Here is a 20,519-nt window from a genome sequence, read left to right on the forward strand (position 1 = left end):
TTCAGCAGATCTGTGGTATAATGTTAGTGTAGTGATATGGAGCTGTAATGCGCTCTAAACCTGCCGGAACTACTTTAACTGTGCATTTATCTGACAATAACCAAACACCTGAGAGTGACCATCAGCCAATCAGAATCAAGCATTCAGCAGATCTGTGGTATAATGTTAGTGTAGTGATATGGAGCTGTAATGAGCTCTAAACCTGCCGGAACTACTTTAACTGTGCCTTTATCTGACAATAACTAAACACCTGAGAGTGACCATCAGCCAATCAGAATCAAGCATTTAGCTGATCTGTGGTATAATGTTAGTGTAGTGATATGGAGCTGTAATGCGCTCTAAACCTGCCGGAACTACTTTAGCTGTGCCTTTATCTGACAATAACCAAACACCGGAGTGTGACCAGCAGCCAATCAGAATCAAGCATTCAGCAGCCCCGTAGAATAAATTATACTAATTACTAGAACAGACTGACAAACCTGCAGTCAAACATGTTGTTGAGTGATTTCTATCTCCTGTACGATTCTTTCAAAGGTCTTAATTTTCACGTTGTTGACGTCACGGATATATCTGTATCACATCTGACTGATGAACTGGAAAATGATCTTATCTGAGCAGGAACAGGACGTTACATGCAGGAAATGAGCTTTTTCTCAAATGCTGTGTGTCTTATTTTGTTTTTTTGATGTGGGCAGTGATATTAATCTTTATCTGTGTGTGTGTGTGTGTGTGTGTGTGTGTGTGTGTTACTGCTGAATAAGTCACATTTGTTGCTAGACATTCTATTTAATTATCAAATCAAATAAACCTATTTAACTCGCTAAACTAAAATGTAAAACTCAAGTCTTCATGATGTCCCCCTTAATGACCACATGCAGAAGTGAACATATTTAGGATGCCTGAAGTTCGTTTCCTCAGGATTTTTCCCCACTTGAGTTGATCACATTTAAAATATGAGGAACAAAATATCACTAAATAATCCTTCAAAAATGACTCAAGTAAGGAAACATTACGGTTTTATGAGTGAGTTATTGAATTATTAAATAAAAGAGACAAAAACAATAAATAAAATGATTTGTTGTAGTTTACAATGCTAATCTTAAATACTCACCAGCCACTTTATTAGGTACAACTCACTAATACCGGGTTGAACCCTCCAGAACTTAATCCTCCGTGTTCTAGATTCAACAAGCTACTGGAAATATTCCTCAGAGATTTTGCTCCATATTGACATGATAGCATCACACAGTTGCTGCAGATTTGTCGGCTGCACATCCATGATGCCAATCTCCCGTTCCACCACATCCCAAAGGTGCTCTAATGGATTGAGCTCTGGTGACTGTGGAGGCCATTTGAGTACAGTGAACTCATTGTCATGTTCAAGAAACCAGTCTGAGATGATTGGTGCTTTATGACATGGTGCGTTATCCTGCTGGAAGTAGCCATCAGAAGATGGAGACACTGTGCTCATAAAGGGATGGACATGGTCAGAACAATACTCAGGTAGGCTGTGGTGTTGACACCATGCTCAATTGGTACTAATGGACCCAAAGAAAATCTCCCCCACACCATTACACCACCACCAGCAGCCTGAACCGCTGATACAAGGCAGGATGGATCCATGCTTTCATGTTGTTGAGGCCAAATTGTGAGCCGAGCATCTGAATGTGTCAGCAGAAATGGAGACTCATCAGACCAGGCAACGTTTCTCCAATCTTCTATTGTCCAGTTTTGGTGAGCCTGTGTGAATTGTAGCCTCAGTTCCCTGTTCTTAGCTGACAGGAGCGGCACCCGGTGTGGTCTTCTGCTGCTGTAGCCCATCCGCCTCAAGGTTGGACGTGTTGTGTGTTCAGAGATGCTCTTCTGCAGACCTCGGTTGTAACGAGTGCTTATTTGAGTTACTGTTGCCTTTCTATCAGCTGGAGCCAGTCTGGCCATTCTCCTCTGACCTCTGGCATCAACAAGGCATTTGCGTCCACAGAACTGCCGCTCACTGGATATTTCCTCTTTGTCGGACCATTCTCTGTAAACCCTAGAGATGGTTGTGCGTGAAAATCCCAGTAGATCAGCAGTTTCTGAAATACTCAGAGCAGCCCGTCTGGCAGCATCAACCATGCCACGTTCAGCGTCACTTAAATCCCCTTTCTTCCCCATTCTGATGCTCACTTTGACCTGCAGCAGGTCGTCTTGACCATGTCTACATGCCTAAATGCAGTGAGCTGCTGCCATGTGATTGGCTGATTAGAAATGTGTGTTAACGAGCAGGTGGACAGGTGTACCTAATAAAGTGGCCGGTGAGTGTATATACAATTAACATGATCAGCAACAGCACTGAAGGCTGTTTTTCACACATTGCACTTTAATTTATTTAATATTTAATTTAAAATTGTATTTGCTCAAGTTATTCTTGATATATTTTTTTATTTTTGCTAAAATCACTGGTTTTATAAATTACTTTTCTATAATACCAAACTCTTCTTGCTCTACTTGTAATAAATATGGGAAGCAAATTACATTAGTTACAAACTAACTACTTACTGTAGTTCAACTATATCTATGTTTCGGTAATTTAATTACAGTTACTTATAATATACTTGTGTCACGGTGGCACAGTGCCTAGCACAATTGCCTCACAGCAAGAAGGTTGCAGGTTCGAGTTCCTGTTGGGTCAGTTGGTGTTTCTGTGTGGAGTTTGCATGTTCTCCCCGTGTTGGTGTGGGTTTCCTCCAGGTGCTCCGGTTTCCCCCACAGTCCAAACACATGCGCTATAGGGGAATGGATCAACTAAATTGGCCGTAGTGTATGAGTGTGTGTGTGAATGAGTGTGTTTCCCAGTACTGGGTTGCAGCTGGAAGGGCATCCGCTGCATAAAACATATGCTGGATAAGTTGGTGGTTCATTCTGCTGTGGCGACCTCTGATTAATAAAGGGACTAAGCCAAAAAGAAAATGAATGGATGAATAATATACCTGCTCTAAATACTGAACATAAAATTAGCAGTTCTGTTTAAACCATCAATTCAAATAAGCAGAGTAATATTTGCATATTTCATAGAACAAAAGAACACTTATCATTAATTAATTCAGAAACTAGTTAAGGATAATTGAAGGTATGCATTTAGAGAAGCAGAGGAATTAAGCATGCATAATATCTTATTGACATTTATTGCATGTGTCATGTCATGATTACTAATGTTTCATGAACACCTTATGAGCTTATGAACACCTCTTCAAGTCAAGTGTTACCAAGACTTGCCCTAGTATATTGTTGCTGACACTTTCTTGTTTTCTTCCAGACGTGCTCTCCCAGTCCTGATGATTCCCTGACCTGCTATCATGGAGAAGAAGTCCTGCAGTGTCCTTCTGCAGCATTCCAGTGCACTCTCCAGCGTTCCCATCATGCCTTTCACCTCGCCGTATGCTTCACAGCCTGTCGCTGATTGGCTGAACGGCCTGCGGCTCGACCAGTACTGTGCAGCGTTCCAGGAGGCCGGATTGGGAACATTGTGGCAATGTCAGGATTTAACCTCCGGCAAACTGCAGTGTCTGGGCGTATCTCTACCCGGACACAGAAAGCGGATCCTTGGCAGCCTGCACAAGCTCTTCCCATCAGAATCAGGGATGGAGGATGATGAAGAGCGTGATGAAGACAAACCCGTCGTCAGAGAGAGGACCAAATTCCGAGACGGGACACCAGAAAACTGTGTATCATCTAAAAATCCGCCTCCCGTCCCGCCACGGGTTACCGCTAACCGACCTCCTGTTCCCTTCACATCCACAACACTGAGTCCTGAACACAAGGCCACACCCACTCCTGCTGAACGAGCAACGCCCACTCCTGCAGGACGAGCAACGCCCACTCCTGCAGAACGAGCAGTGCCCACTCATGTTGAACGAGCCACGCCCACTCCGAGGCCACGCCCAGAACACTTGGCTATTAAAGGGCCGGCGCCGCAGCTCCAGAGTAGAGCATCTCCGGAGACTCCTTCATCCTCTTCTTCCTCATCTTCATTGGAGCGGTTTCACCTGTATGAACAGTGTTCCTCACCTGCTCAGGTAGATACAGGTGCTCCTCCGCTTCCTCCCAAGAGCTACGCTGTGGCTGTTGCTAAAGAGCAGAAAGATGCTCCTCCGGCTCTCTACAGACCTCCAATTCCACCACCTCGGGGCTCCGTCAGCACCAGGACTACAATTCCCAAAAACCTGCCGTCCGGAAGCCCACCTGCTTTCAGGTACAGGAAGCTATTTTTCTGTTTAATGTAGAATATATAGTTGAGGACAAAATGATTGGTCCTCCTGTGCAATATTTATTCTTTTTCACATATTTCTCATGTTGAACAGATTCAGGAATTGACCCTTCACTAAGCCACACCCGAAAACCGCCACACACCAATCAGGGCTTAGCAACCGTAGCAATGCACAGGAGGTCTGTCAAGCTTTTGAGTGAGGGAAACAAGCTAAAGTGTTGTGCGTATAGATTGTGCAAATCTGATACCCGCTATCCTAAAAGTGTGAACAGGGTGGTGGAATTCTTTCCCTTTCCAAAACCTAAAACCCAAGGGGAGAAATGCCAGCGTGGGTCAAGCTCTGTGAGCGGAGTTGGTTTTGTTTACGATATTCCTGACACATTCAGTGATAGACGGTAATAACGCACACACCTCTTACCCTAAACAGATCTAAACTGTGTTTCCTACAAAAAACCGCGCGGGTTATGTTTCACAGCGACCTTTTTCTTTTTATTGCTCAATATTATGTTCTGTAAAAAATAAATCCGTAAAATTTACGGTAAATAACCGGCAGCTGTGGTTGACAGTATTTCACCGTTAAAAATATGGTACAAACCGTAAAATAATTAATAATTTTTACATTAAATACCGTATTTTATTAATTTGAATAGAGGTAATGTGTCGGTATTTTTAATTATCAACATCTACACATCCTTTATTACACGGATAGACACGTTAACACAGCCATACTGGTGGTGATGAGAGAGTTAAACAATGAACTAATGCACATAACAAACAACTTTAACCACAAGCAGAAGAGTGTATGAGTGTATAGAAGGTGCTCAGTGTCATTCACACAGCTCCTAAACACCAGTATGGTGACACTCATAACATTAACATTGTTTATCAACATTAGATGCAACATAAATCTCTAATGTACGTAATTAATGGGGAAACAACTGAAAAGATCCATGATAACCTCAACAATAATCATAAAAAGGGATGTGCCATGCTGGTGTTACGGGTCCCGGCAGCGGAACTCGTAGGCAGATTAAAAGTGCCTGAATTATCAGGAGAAACAAAATCACTTTGAGACTTCAGTGTCTTTCCCCAGGCGCAGCATAGTAGCATCTGTTTATTAACAGTCATATTATAGCTAACATGTCTTCACAAATCATGTACTGCTAATATATCCTCGCAAATCATGTTTCAGTTAATCAAACATTCAGTTTTGTTCTCTTAGTTTTTCTCTTTTTTTTTACCACAATGAATTCTTCAAATACTTATACACTCTGTACTCTCTTATCATTAACACATATAAATATTATAGCTTCTGTATATTTATCAGTATGATACAGAATACACTATAAAGGGCACATAGTTGACCTGTTTTTTCTGATGTAATATTAATATTCTGGCTCTTCTGAGTGTGCCAGTTTAGCTTCAGTTTAAAACACAATTCAGATTTGTTTATTATAATGTGTTCAAAAGTGTCATGTTGGGGGCGTGTCCACAGTTAGCTGATTTAGGGGTGTGTTGCTTCACATGTAAATTAGTTTCGGCTTCCCGCCCAACGTAACAAGGGGGCGGGGCCATGACCCGCTCTGTGTTTGCAACACAGACAGGCAGATTGAAAGGAGGAGGAGAGGATCACCATCATACATGTACGACTCGGACACAGACCAAGCAGAGAGTACAAAATCATTTGTTTCTTTGTACAGTTTTACAGCCAACTGTGTGCTAGTTTCAAGTGGCGAGCTTGTACACAGAAACTAATAACCACGCACACTGAATTAACTTTGACTGAGGCACCGGATGCGCCGCTCGAAGCCGCGACACCGCACACCAGACACTCTCTGTGGCGCGGCAGAAACATGAAGTGTCCCGAATCGTCGCGCCACGCATTTTAGAATACTAAACATAGGTTTCTGCAGCGGTCTGCGGCGCCCAGCCGTCGACTTGAGTGTACCCTGATAGAAACCGATGTTTAGAATTGTAAAACGCATGCTAGTTAAGTTCACAGGGAGCTTCTGGGATCGAGAGAAATGCAAACGGCTGAAGTATAAGGTAGACTCAATGAGAAGTACACATGTTTGCAAACCTACCTAAAGATACAACCAATAATTCCGATTAGAGCGATAATGTGGAGAATATTGATCTTGTGTTGAGCCCAATGAGCCTTGCATCTAAAAATAGAGCTAGCGTGTTCCTTTAGTGATATCGCTTCCACTCACGCTGAAAATGGCGGACGTGAATCAACAAACTGAGGATATGATGACGCACCTGTTAATCAATATTGGTGGGCGGGGGGACCGCTCTCCTACGTAAAGTTGCCGTCGATCTGAAAACCGCTCCAATTGGTCCACCGTTTTTTATGTTGTTAAATTGAAAAAAAATCACTGGGTGTGCTTATATCAGCCCAATATGACGCTCTATACACCATACATGCACATATGTCTGTCCAAACAGCTTGAAAAGTAGATTTTTTTCCATAGGTGCTCTTTAAAGCATTTTTCAACCATCTTTTCCCTTTTTCTTTCTCTGTAAATACCTCTGTTTATAACCGTTTACCATAAAACTACTAAACTCACAGAACAATCATGCGTCTGGTATTTATATCAACAGTTACACCAATTCCCAATGTTACTCTCTACTCACATAAACTTTATACATTAGCAAATATACAACCAATATATACAAATAAGTCATTTTCTGTTCAATTATCACATACTGAGTAAAATCCATATCATTTACTGGGGAGTCAGTTATAACAAACATAACTCAACCCAACAGTACTTTTACCAGTACTTTCATCTGAATCACGCTACTCAAACAACTAATTAAGCTATTCACTTTAAAACACATAGGAAAAGTGTACTCATATGTTTTTACATGAATTATAATAAACACATTGACTTTTTTATGAAACATACCTGAATTATCAGGAGAAACTAAATCACATTGAGACTTCAGTGTCTTTCCCCAGGCGCAGCTTAGTAGCATCTGAAGTAAACACAACGAGTATCGCCATGGTAACCCAAAGCGCAAGCTTTCTCAACTGCTGATGGTATTCAGTTTCAAACACAGTCATTAGTAGTGATGATAAATTACTTTTGACAGTATATAAATAAATAAATACATAACGAAACAAACATTAATATTGTGAATACACAATGGTGCATCACACAGGGAATACTGGGAAAGTCAATTTACGGTTACTCTGCGTATATATTAAGGAAACACACTGTTAACCAGGTTACGGATTTTTACTGAAGCATTTTTACTATTTTTTACTGTTGAAATCACTGCCGTTTTTACAGTGTGAGCACTGCTCCTTTTAAGCCCTCGCAGTAGCTGTAAAAGCGAGCACAATCCAGTCATATTTCCATCTGTTTCAGGCTATGAATATTTGAAATTACAAATAAACAGAACAAAACCCAGTTGTGATCGCAAACTGAGCGCTTGTGATCAATATTCTTCACCGCAGCTGTTTTTCAGTCATTTATAACCCTCATGTCCATGTCAGAGCTACAATTCGTCGGGCTTTTGGAGATTTAGTTATTGGTGACGGCGTTATAGGGGGTCAGTGTCTGACTTATATTTGGTCTCGGATTAATATTTGCTGGTAGGGAAAAATGAAAATGCCGTCCCACAGACTTTACAGTGAATGCTGAAGTTATTATAATAGCGGATTTGAAGCCAATGGAAGTCTTTTATCCACTTTTGGAAAACTGTAGATGATCAGTAATCAGATGTGCCATTATTTGTAGCTTCAGGTGCTTTCTCAAACTAAATCTGTCAGTGTTGTGTTCATTCTCATCTTCAGCACTTTACATTTTCGCAGTTGTCGCTCCTGTCATCTGAAGGCAGAAGGCATTGACTGAGTGATTGACAGCTGATTTTAACCAATCCGTTCACGTTCAGTTCTATAGCAGTGGGCCAATAGGAAGAGCGCGAAGGCGGGGCAAGCATTGCAGGCTTTGTTTACTGCAGAAAGCTGACATGAAAACAGCCTGAGCGCTGCGTTTCAAGTGCAAAGATGCATAATGCGTGAATGTCTCCTAAATCTGCGCATGCGGTGAACATTTTGCGGTGAAAACCGGTCGCATGACAACAATTTTATGCGCTCGCACAAATGCTCCCGAATACTTTGAGGTCGCATAGATAAAATTTCAGGCACATATGCGACCAAAACGAGCCCTGATAAACATCAGTGTTTATATCTGAACTATAAACTGTTCTTCAGTGTTATTGAATTGTTTTTAACTCATTGATAAAGTGTAAAACCTGAGTCTCGATCAAACACAGATCTGACTGCAGCGCTTCGAAGGATTAATAAACATATGCAAATTATTATCATTTATCATTCATGTTGTGCGGGTTCGAACCATAGACTGTAAAATATATGGACGGAGTATCCGTGACGTCACCCATAGGTTTCTGAACACTGCAAAAGAAGCTACAAGTAGGCGTGGCCAACTGTCGCCATTTTGTTTGCGCGTCATTGCACCCACAGCGGGATACCAAACAAGGGCAAAGAGGCGGAGAGTGGGCGGAGCTACAGACACCTGCTGGCACTTTGCTTAGACCTGGCAGACAGACTTTACTTTGGGAGAAACGCTTAATACTTCATTACCTGCGACTCGTTTGTGTTCTGACCACATGTTTGGCTGTACACTATATCAGTAAAGTGTTTAGACTTTTAAAAACACTGTAGTAATACACTGAGCCACTAAACATTGTTCTTATGACGTTTTTCTACAGGAGGAAAACGCAAATTACTTCCAAACACTTCAGATATAGTCTGTGTTAGTAACTGCAGGACTATTGATGAACTCCAGCATAACACTGTATGATAACGCTTCAGATGACTGTTCTAGAGCCTACAGCTAATCAATCTGTCACATTCTGGAGTGCTTTACGGGTCTAAAGAAAAATATTAATGATAAATGATCTTAAATAAAACACACACATTTATAGAGATGGTATATAAGTATATAACTTTACTCACATGGGAAACGAGGCCATGTGAACGGTTTGTGAGCACAATTAAATGCACACAGCATCCCATATCATCTGATAATTGTAAGAAATAAGTCCAAAAGGCAGCTGACTGTGTAAAGCCACATAAAACAGCACAAAAATACGATGAATATGCCGAGATCAGTGGCTAATCTGCCGGATTCAGCTGAGGTGAAGTGACGGCGACCAGCCAGACCTAGCTGTCACTCAAGTGGCCACGCCCTTAATTATGCAAACTTAATATAACCTAATATAAAGGAAATGGATGAGTTATAAAAAAATTCACCCCCTCACAGTTGTCATGGAGGGTAATAATAGCTATATGAACCTAAATGGTTCTTTGTACCAGGCTGTAAACACCTTTTTTCTGCTGTAAAGTTGGCCATTCTAACAGTGGGCTCAATTGAAGTTTGCTCTATTATGGAGCCAGGACTAGCGGGATTTTGATGAATTGCAGTTTCAGTTACTTCCGTATTGGCTTCCCGAGAGAGAGCGGGAGGTTGCCGCTTGGTTTGAACTGACATCACGATATGTTAATGATTAATTGTGCAGCTTAAACTAAATGCATTAATGCAGGCTAAAGAAACTGTGACAGAAAACATCTTTAATCAATAGCCTAAGAAAGCATTTAGGTTCAACTTTCAATCCTATTTATATATTAAAGGAAAGCCTAAATGCTTTCATCCACGTGATCTGAATGATGCAGGAGGCCATCTCTCTGCTATCGTTATAAATGTTGGATTAACCTACGAGTTCCAAAAAAGTTATTAATCTGCAGGTGATGTGCGTTCTGAACTGTGGGTTATGATCATTAGGGATCACAGTTACACCCCTAAAAACATTATGAATAAGTGGACATGAAGATATACTGAGAAAAGGTGGATATCAAGACGGCAGTGATTACAGGTTTCCAGCATTCTTTAAAATATCTTCTTTAGTATTCATTCTTATATTTTCAGTGTTCACTTTGAGGGAGAGTAAATAGTAAGTAAATTTTCATGTTTGGGTGAACTGTCCCTTTAAGACCTGAAATCCTCATCCATTATCACACAGAATGTATAGAGCTATGAAAAGACACCCCCCCCACACCCCCACACACACACAGCATATATAACACACATAGAAAAGCACTTCGTTTTCCACTTCAACAATGTAAGTTGAAGTTGAGAGCAATGCATTGTGGGATGCATCACCCGACAGTGTGTTTTGTTGTATAATGCACATTGATGCACAAATGTGTAATGAATGACCCAATGACCTCAAACTAAATTCTGCCTAATATGCACACACTGCAGGAATAATGAATAGCATCGTCATCATCATCGTCATCATCATCATCATCATCACAGCATGAAAACTCATGATGTTTCACAATGCACTTGCACAAACGCTAGTGTTTAGTGTTTCCTGTGCTCTGACTGGAGGTCATTGAGTCATGTGACCTGTAGACCAGCACACGGGTCACACACACACACACACACACACACCAGTGGAAATGAGTCAGGTCTGGAAAATGCTGTTTTTCCCAGCAGTGTGTGATTCAGCTGAGCATTCTTAGAGACTCATAAACAGCGCCACCCTCTGGTGCTCGCTGAAACTGCACGCTCATGTTGTGTGTTTATTAGCTCACTGAATGCTAGAGCTGCACAATAGAAGATTTCAGCATCCATGTGCAAATCTGCAATGTCAGTTCAGTTAGAGTTTATTCACCCATTAGGACATTTTAGGGGGATTATTATAGTTGACATTGTGACGCTGTGTAAAACATATGCTGGATGAGTTGGCGATTCATTCCACTGTGGCGACCCCTGATAAATAAAAGGAGAATGAATTAATGAATGATTGGCATCGGTCCTCAAATAATTAATCCAGCTTTTAGTAGAAAGGAATTGGAATTATTTCTCACTAAGTCATCAATGCATGATGAATTAGCGCTGCTCAATTAGAAATGAATCATAATCGCAAATATTTTGGTCTATTTTATGAAATGCTGTGAAAATGTCCTTGCTCTGTTAAAAACAGCATGGGAAATATTTGAAAAACAATCAAATTTCAATGCAAATCATTCTGACCTCAGCTGTATTCAATCTTTCTGTTAATAGGGTTGCGATTGCACCAATACATTTGAGATTATACACTTTTTCAATTATTGATTGAAATGTATTAATTCACAGCAGAATAAATAACTAAAAACAAACTTAAAGTAATAAACAAGCAATCATAATTATGTAGCGTAATCAAAAAATACAATCAAAATCTGCAAATGAAACAAACACTGCTTTAGTGTGTTTTATACTTGAATAATGTTTTATTGGATGCAGAGTGTGTTTGTTTCTAGCAGAAGCAGTAACCGTAGTTGTAATTGTTGTTGTTTATTTATATAACACATTTATTACAACACAACATTGGCCAACAAGTGCTGAACACAATCAGTACAAACTAAAACAACAACTCACACAGCACACATACATAACAGCTAAACCATAAGACACACCCCTCAACATTAAAAAGACTCACACGCTTAGAACAAAGATGCAACTTCAGAACGCTCTTAAAGCTGGAGCGTGTCTAATGTGGGGATACCACCAGGAAAAAAATGGACTGCATAATAAATACAAGCTTATTTATGCACAGATGTAAACAGGCATATCTGATTGTGGTCTTCTAAGAGCAGCAGATGAGTTGGTGTGTGTGAGACTGGATACTCTGTTCACTTCATCTCTGTGTCTGTTTTTCTGCTTTGAGCACTAGATGGCAGCAGTTCTTCTTTTTCAGTCACTGTCGCTTCCTCAAACCATCCTCTACTGACCCACAATGCCATGGATGACGTGTGTGTGGTGTGTGAGAAAGTCCAGCCTCCAAATGCAAACTCATCCCTTTTCCTAGTGTGTTTGGCAATGAGATTCTTCAGAAAGATGCTTTACTGTCAGAAAGTGATTCGTTTTCTTGAGAAAAGGTGTTTGGGAAAATGGTGGAGGTTATAATGGTGACATTCACATTTGACTTTACATTTTCATGATTACAGAAGAAATTAATATAACATTAATGTAATAATGAGAGTCTTTATGTAGAGATTATTCATTGTAATTTTTAAAATGTAAACATAAAATTAAAGCAAAATGTATTAATTAATTCCTAGACTTGTTTTGAACCAGTAAGAAACATTATATTCATTCATTTTCTTTTCAACTTAGTCCCTTTATTAATCAGGGGTCACCACAGTGGAATGAACCGCCAACTTATCCAGCATATGTTTCACACAGCAGATGCCCTTCCAGCTGCAACCCAGTACTGGGAAACACAACATTATATTAATAATAATAAATAAATACTTTACATTTAAGTAATAAATCATATTTCTGTAGTTACTCATCATGACACTTTTTTTTCTTTAAATATTAAGTCTGTAAAAAAATAAATCATTACTAAGTAGAGTAAGATGTACGCTCACAGGTCACTTTATTAGGTACACCTGTCCAGCTGCTCATTCACACACATGTCTAATCAGCCAATCACATGGCAGCATCTCACTGCATTTAGGCATGTAGACATGGTCAAGACGATCTGCTGCAGGTCAAAGTGAGCATCAGAATGGGGAAGAAAGGGGATTTAAGTGACGCTGAACGTGGCATGGTTGTTGCTGCCAGACGGGCTGCTCTAAGTATTTCAGAAACTGCTGATCTACTGGGATTTTCACGCACAACCATCTCTAGGGTTTACAGAGAATGGTCCGACAAAGAGGAAATATCCAGTGAGCGGCAGTTCTGTGGGCGCAAATGCCTTGTTAATGCCAGAGGTCAGAGGAGAATGGCCAGACTGGTTCCAGCTGATAGAAAGGCAACAGTAACTCAAATAAGCACTCGTTACAACCGAGGTCTGCAGAAGAGCATCTCTGAACACACAACACGTCCAACCTTGAGGCGGATGGGCTACAGCAGCAGAAGACCACACCGGGTGCCGCTCCTGTCAGCTAAGAACAGGAAACTGAGGCTACAATTCACACAGGCTCACCAAAACTGGACAATAGAAGATTGGAGAAACGTTGCCTGGTCTGATGAGTCTCCATTTCTGCTGACACATTCGGATGCTCGGCTCACAATTTGGCCTCAACAACATGAAAGCATGGATCCATCCTGCCTTGTATCAGCGGTTCAGGCTGCTGGTGGTGGTGTAATGGTGTGGGGGAGATTTTCTTTGGGTCCATTAGTACCAATTGAGCATGGTGTCAACGCCACAGCCTACCTGAGTATTGTTCTGACCATGTCCATCCCTTTATGAGCACAGTGTCTCCATCTTCTGATGGCTACTTCCAGCAGGATAACGCACCATGTCATAAAGCACCAATCATCTCAGACTGGTTTCTTGAACATGACAATGAGTTCACTGTACTCAAATGGCCTCCACAGTCACCAGAGCTCAATCCAATAGAGCACCTTTGGGATGTGGTGGAACGGGAGATTGGCATCATGGATGTGCAGCCGACAAATCTGCAGCAACTGTGTGATGCTATCATGTCAATATGGAGCAAAATCTCTGAGGAATATTTCCAGTAGCTTGTTGAATCTAGAACACGGAGGATTAAGGCAGTTCTGGAGGCTAAAGGGGGTCCGACCTGGTACTAGTCAGGTGTACCTAATAAAGTGGCCAATGAGTGTATGTAATTAAAAATTTTTTTTTAATAATTCAAAATGTAAAAGTTTGAGTGAATGACAGAATTTTAGCAAGTGTTTTATATTTTATGTTTTAGAAATTGTAAATAAAATAGCTGGTGATGATGAAGATGCGTTTAGCATTTAAGTAATAAATCATATTTACACATTACTCACAATAACACTTTTTTTTCTCAATAAAATTGAGGATCATTACTGAAAATAGATTTTTTTTATTGTTTAAAATAATTTTATATTAATATTTCTTTTTTTTTTTGTAAAAAAATCAATGAACGTTTTGATAAAGAGTCTTCACAATAATGCACATTTATAGTTGGCGTCAGGATTATTAGCCCCCCTGTTTATTTTTTCCCCAGTTTCTGTTTAACAGAGAGCAGATTTCCTCAACACATTTCTAATCATAATAGTTTTAATAACTCATCTCTAATAACTGATTTATTTTCTCTTTGTCATGATGACAGTAAATAATATTAGACTAGATATTCTTCAAGACACTAGTATTCAGCTTAAAGTGACATTTAAAGGCTTCACTAGGTTAATTAGGTTAACTAGGCAGGTTAGGGTAATTAGGCAAGTCATTGTATAATGATGGTTTGTTCTGGAGACTATTGAATAAATATATAGCTTAAAGGGGCTAATAATATTGACCTTAAAATGGTGTTTAAAAAATTAAAAACTGCTTTTATTCTAGCTGAAATAAAACAAATCAGACTTTCTCCAGAAGAAAAAATATTATCTGACATACTGTGAACATTTCCTGAATCTGTTAAACATCATTTGGGAAATATTTAAAAATAAAAAAAATCAGCGGTGGGCTAATAATTCTGACTTTAACTGTATATAATATATTGTTTTTCACTTTATTAAAAAATAAAGTCCCAAAGATTATAATTACTTCAATTCAATTCAATTCACCTTTATTTGTATAGCGCTTATACAATGTAGATTGTGTCAAAGCAGCTTCACATAAAAGGTCACAGTAAATAGGAACAGTGTAGTTCAGTTTGTAGTGTTTAAGTTCAGTTCAGTTTAGCTCAGTTCAGTGTGGTTTAATAATCACTACTGAGAGTCCAAATATTGAAGAGCAAATCCAACGATGCGCAGCTCTACAGATCCTGAACCATGCAAGCCAGTGGCGACAGCGGAGAGGGAAAAAAAACTTCACTAAAGGCGGAAGTGAAGAAAAAAAACCTTGAGAGAAACCAGGCTCAGTTGGGCACGACCATTTTAATTTCTCCGCTGGCCAAACGTCTCGTGCAGAGCTGCAGTCTCAGTGGCGGAGGCTGGAAGCTGGCCTCAGCGAAGACTCGTCTGTCTCTGGAGCGTCATAGGAAACAGTCTCATGTTCTCCACTCTTCCATGACCATCGCAGTAGTTGTTCAGGATTCGGCCTGGTCCAGGATATGGAAACCTTGGGATCATCTTGTCGTTGGTCTTGGATCGAATCAGTGACTCTGCATAGTCTGAGGGCCTCGGGAAGAGTATCCCCAGGTGGAAATGGAGAATAAAGAGAATAATTAGCGTAGCTGATGTTCACAGTGTATATCAGCAAGATGCATAACCTGTGTGGAAGCCCCCTAAGTGGTGCACTAAGTGTATGCTTTACTGAACAGATAGGTCTTTAATCTAGTTTTGAATTGGGAGAGTGTGTCTGAGCCTCGGACGTTATCAGGAAGGCTATTCCAGAGTTTAGGAGCTATAAATGAGAAGGCTCGACCTCCTTTACTCGACTTTGCTATTCTAGGTACTACCAGAAGTCCTGAGTTTTGAGATCTTAAAGAGCGAGTTGGATTGTAGCGAGACAGAAGATTGGTTAGATAAGCAGGAGCTAGATTATTTAGAGCTTTATATGTAAGAAGCAATATTTTAAATTCAATACGAAACTTAACAGGCAGCCAGTGTAAGGAGGATAAAATTGGGGTGATGTGATCAAATTTTCTAGACCTGGTAAGAACTCTGGCAGCTGCATTTTGTACTAATTGAAGTTTGTTAATAGAGGATGCTGGGCAGCCAGCAAACAGAGCATTACAGTAGTCCAGCCTAGAAGTCATAAAAGCATGGACTAGCTTTTCTGCATCTGAGATGGATAGCATACTTCGTAACTTAGCTATATTTCTCAGATGAAAGAAAGCAGTTTTTGTGACATGGGATATATGATTTTTAAAAGTTAAATTACTGTCTATTACTTGTTTATTTGATCATTTTATTATGATGAACGATGTTTGTTTTTTTGCATTCAAATTTTTTTTGTGGTTTGACGTGTGTCGAGATGACACGTCACAGACCTGTGTGTGTGTGTGTGTGTGAGAAGCAGGAGGCAGAATTCAGGAAGCTCTTTGTGTGTTTTTGAAGGTCTCAGCACACACACACACACACACTCACACACACACACACAGTCGCTGCGTTCAGCTCTAAAAGTGTTTTCCACTTCCGTCTGTTTTGTGCGGTGTCTTCACGTCTGAACTCTCTGTGTTTCACACTTGTTTGCGGGACTGAATCTGCTGGTTTTTGGATTAAATCGGGACTTCTGCTGTTCTCGCCTGAAGTGGCCTTATTTGGCGTGTGTGTGCTCTCGTAATGTGGAAGTGAAGGTTTGTTGTTCTCTTTCCTTTGCTCCGGTGTTTCTCATGTGCTGTTGTTTTATCTCTGCATGATTTTACCCAGCGTTTTCTGTCTGTTTTATTGCTCTGATCAGGTTTGTTGTCATGTTATTCTTCCGGATGTGTGAGTGTGTGTGAGTGTGTGTGTGTGTGTGTGTGTGTGAGTGTTGAGGTTTTCGCAGAGAGAGACGAGTGTCATCACTGTATCTCTCTGAGTTCAGTAGTTAGAATTAAACAAAGTCAATAAGTTGGAGTGTTTGGAGCGACCTCAGCATTCAGTGTACATCTCGTGAGTGTTATTTTATATTAAGCTTGTGTTTGTTTGCTTGGATTAACTTCTGTTAGTCAGGAGATTTATTTCACCAGTCATATAATTGATAGTGTTTACTATAAAGGTTATATAAGTATACTAAGATATACAAGTTATGTAAGTTTACTAAGGTTGGACAGAATTGTTTCTGAAGTGAAAGTGTTTTACATTTAATTTACTAGTCAATAAGAATTATTCCTTGGTGAAAGAATAGTTTCTTAAGTACTATTATTATTACATATTATTTGAGCAACTCCAGCGTTATGGATGAGACATGTGCAGTAAAAACTCCAAACATAAATTGACAGAGAGAGTATATGTTATCATGATATTGAAACATCTCTTTATATTTTCTAAAACTACTGACCACAGAGTTATGGGTCAGAAAAATCTCAATCTGTGAACATATTTCATATTTTAAATGATGGAAATAAAGATGTGTTATGGATGTGACCATAAAACTCTGCGAGTTTACAGTATTCAACACACTGTAGACATTCTGTGAGTTAAACTGCACAACCCAACAGAAATGATGCTCATCAGAAGGAGAAGAGTTGCTCACTATAGAGCAAACATGAGGGATTTGATTTCATTTCATGTTTCTGAGTGAAATGCTTTGTTATAGGCTTGGGCAGTATCTAAATTTTGATACCGTCAAACCTCCCTATTTTACCTCGGTATCCGGTATTACCGTGCACAATACATCACGCTCTCTCTCTCTCTCTCTCATACACACACGCACACATAAACAGCACCAAACAAGTGACACACAGCATCACGATCTCTCTCCTTCACACACACACATACACACACATATAAACAGCATCCACGCGGATGCGCAAGTGTTCGCTCGCTCAGGAGCGATATTGTTAGACCGCCCGCTCCCGTTCATTACACCAGAGTTACCGACCGCTCCCGTGCTTTATTAGGAAATGTATTCCCGCACCGCAAGAAATCTCCCGCAGTAGAGCAGAGGGAATGCAGACCTCTAGTTCGTATTTACCACAACTCCCTTTTCGTTGGGTCAAAAGCCGAAATACTGCCAAACTGCAGAGGTTGTGTTCTTTTTGGAGACCAGGTCACTTGGTGCGTGACTCTTCATCTTACCTCACCTCTCTCTCTCTCTCTCTCCTCCACGCTGTCCCCTGATGACAATCACGCACACACATTTTTAGGCATTAAATAAATCATATTGTCTCCTATATAAGTGCATTGTTTTTATGACGGTATAACGGTATTGAACCTGACACCGTTGCTACTTTTAGATCCCGCGGTATACCATATTACCGTGTTACCACCCTAGCCTACTTTGTTATTGATCTGACATGTGAAATTGCCACTTGTGTGACTCTTAGTAAATCAAATATAATTGTTTGAAAACATTGACGATTATAGATTTTACTGTGTATGATTATATATAATCTTTATGATTATAGTCTGAGGAATAATCACGCTTATCATGATTATTATGCATTCATTCATTTTAAAACACTGCTAGTTTAGTCAATCACATGAAAACTCCTGCTATTTTAAAGTGTTATTTACTGTATTGCTGCACAGTAGCCAAAGAATACAGCACAAAATAATAATAAAAACAAGCAATAGTGCGTTTCTCTGTGGACTTGGTGAAAATAAGTGAAATGGTTTTTTGGCATTTAAACATAATTAATAATTTTACTCTGAAGATAAATGACAAAACAAACAATAAATAAGGAAATATATTTTGTATTTGTCTATTGTAAATCTAAGCCACACATTAGCTAAGTATTTCCCTTTTAAAGACAACAAATGTAGTCAAAGGCTGCTGAATCTCTGTCTGAGGCACTTTTGATTAACTATATTACAACATTGTTTGTATTTAATAGAAATTGAGTAGAAATGTGGATCTTCCATACAAAGTATGAAGCTGAATGGTCAGTTCTTGTCACATGACTTGTGGTGCACACGGGATTTACTCAATTTTTTTACGTTAAGTGGTTGTAAACAATTAATTTGGGCTGAATTTAAACAAACAAATTAAGTTGAACATTGCTCAGTTTAATTTGTTTGTTTAAATTCAACACAAATAAATTGTTTGCAACAGTTTTGCATGCAACACTTTTTTCAGTGACCAACATTCTTTCAGCTAGATGCATCTGGAAAGCGTGAGTGTCAATCCCAATATGTGCGCAGGCTGAGCTTTTTTCAGACTCCCCTTGTGCCAAATTGTCAAAAACCGACTAGCGAATGTTTTTAGGTGTTGCTGGAGATTTTTAGAGACTCTCATATGTCTGTGCTGTACCGCTCCTGACATTACTCTACACAATGAGCTGCAGGTGATGCCGTCTGTTTCTCCTCCGCCTCAGAGCACTCACAGCATATAGTATGTACACTTCTTAACATGTAGATTATCTTTCAAAAATGCTCAGACCCCATACCTGGAATTGCTTAGGGCCCCCAAATCACTAAGTCCGCCCCTGATTGGAAATAACGAACTTACGTACACAATAGACGCAATATGTGAACGGCCCTTAGTTAAGAGCCTCAACCACAGTTAGGCCTACACGGAATCTGTGCACGCAGAAATCCGCAGATTTCCACTGATTTTTAGCCCATCATTGAGTCTATTTACTTACTTAGGTAAATGTGTTTAAATTTAGATTTGGTCAGTTTTTAAATTCATTTCACTAATGTTATTGTGATAATAATAATAATAATAATAATCATAATAAAATGTTGATCTGATTTATGTACAATGCAGTATGTAAAGTCATATGTTCTGTCTTTTAGTAGAGATATTATATGAGAGACTTGCTTTGTTTACCAAATAAGTGGATCTAGATGGATCTGCCTTATAAACAGAAGCTAAAAATGTATTATTTGTTGATTTTATATATTAAGTTTGTGGGTATGATACTCCTAAAATCTTTCCTCATAAATCCTCAGATTTTGTTTACAAAATCCTCTGCAGAAATAGCAAAAAATATCTGCAGATTCTGTCTGGCCTATAGCCATAGTTAATCCAGCATGTGTGCGTATTAGCCTCAGAGTTCAAGCTCAGAACTTTAAACTAGCGCACAGTTGGCGTAACTTTGTTTATTTGCAGCAGTTTTGCTCTGTGCAGAAATGTGGTGTTGAGAAGCCTTTACGAATAATTAACCGTGATGAATTACAGCGCAGTTAATAGCAAAACTGGGTAAACGTTGCATCCCTAATTAACAGAGACATTATCGAGTATTTCTACTGTACAATACAAGTCTACACAACTTAGAAAGGGTTTCGCTATTTTGGTAAAAACTTTTTTTCTCATGGCAAGCTTGACATTTTCATGGAGTTGCTTTTGTTTGCATTAAAGTTACTAGTCGGAAAGAATTGTTCCTTGGTGAAAGTGTTTTTACATTTGCATATTAAGTTTAAAAGAATTGTTTCTTAAATATTTTTCAGTATTATTTCTTTGTATAATCAACACATGTTGTGTGTATTGCCTTTTCATGTTGAATCTCTGAATGCCTCCTCAATTTTAAGCTGGACAAAAGCATCTGCAAAATGGTAAAATGTAAATGAATAAAATGACATGCATTTGGGTCATTCAGTATTTGGGATATTTCGTTCTTAGGCGTTTATATATTGACTTGAATAACTCTAATAATATTTGGAAAGCAGTCATAATTTCAGATTGATTGGGGGGTTTTGTAGGGAAGTGCATTTAGGAA

At 39.5% G+C, this 20,519-nt stretch overlaps 1 protein-coding gene across 1 annotated transcript in view; it reads left to right on the forward strand.

The window, feature by feature from the left end:
* The window catches only part of LOC130216850 (arf-GAP with Rho-GAP domain, ANK repeat and PH domain-containing protein 1-like), a 122,875-nt gene that overhangs the window by 20,754 nt on the left and 81,602 nt on the right, over positions 1-20,519 (forward strand). The window contains exon 2 of the mRNA XM_056448730.1: positions 3,296-4,231. Within this exon, the coding sequence (XP_056304705.1) occupies positions 3,336-4,231 (896 nt within the window). The 5' untranslated portion in view covers positions 3,296-3,335. The remainder of the gene's footprint in view (positions 1-3,295; positions 4,232-20,519) is intronic.

Source organism: Danio aesculapii, chromosome 23 (assembly GCF_903798145.1).
Source record: "Danio aesculapii chromosome 23, fDanAes4.1, whole genome shotgun sequence".
NCBI lineage: Eukaryota > Metazoa > Chordata > Actinopteri > Cypriniformes > Danionidae > Danio > Danio aesculapii.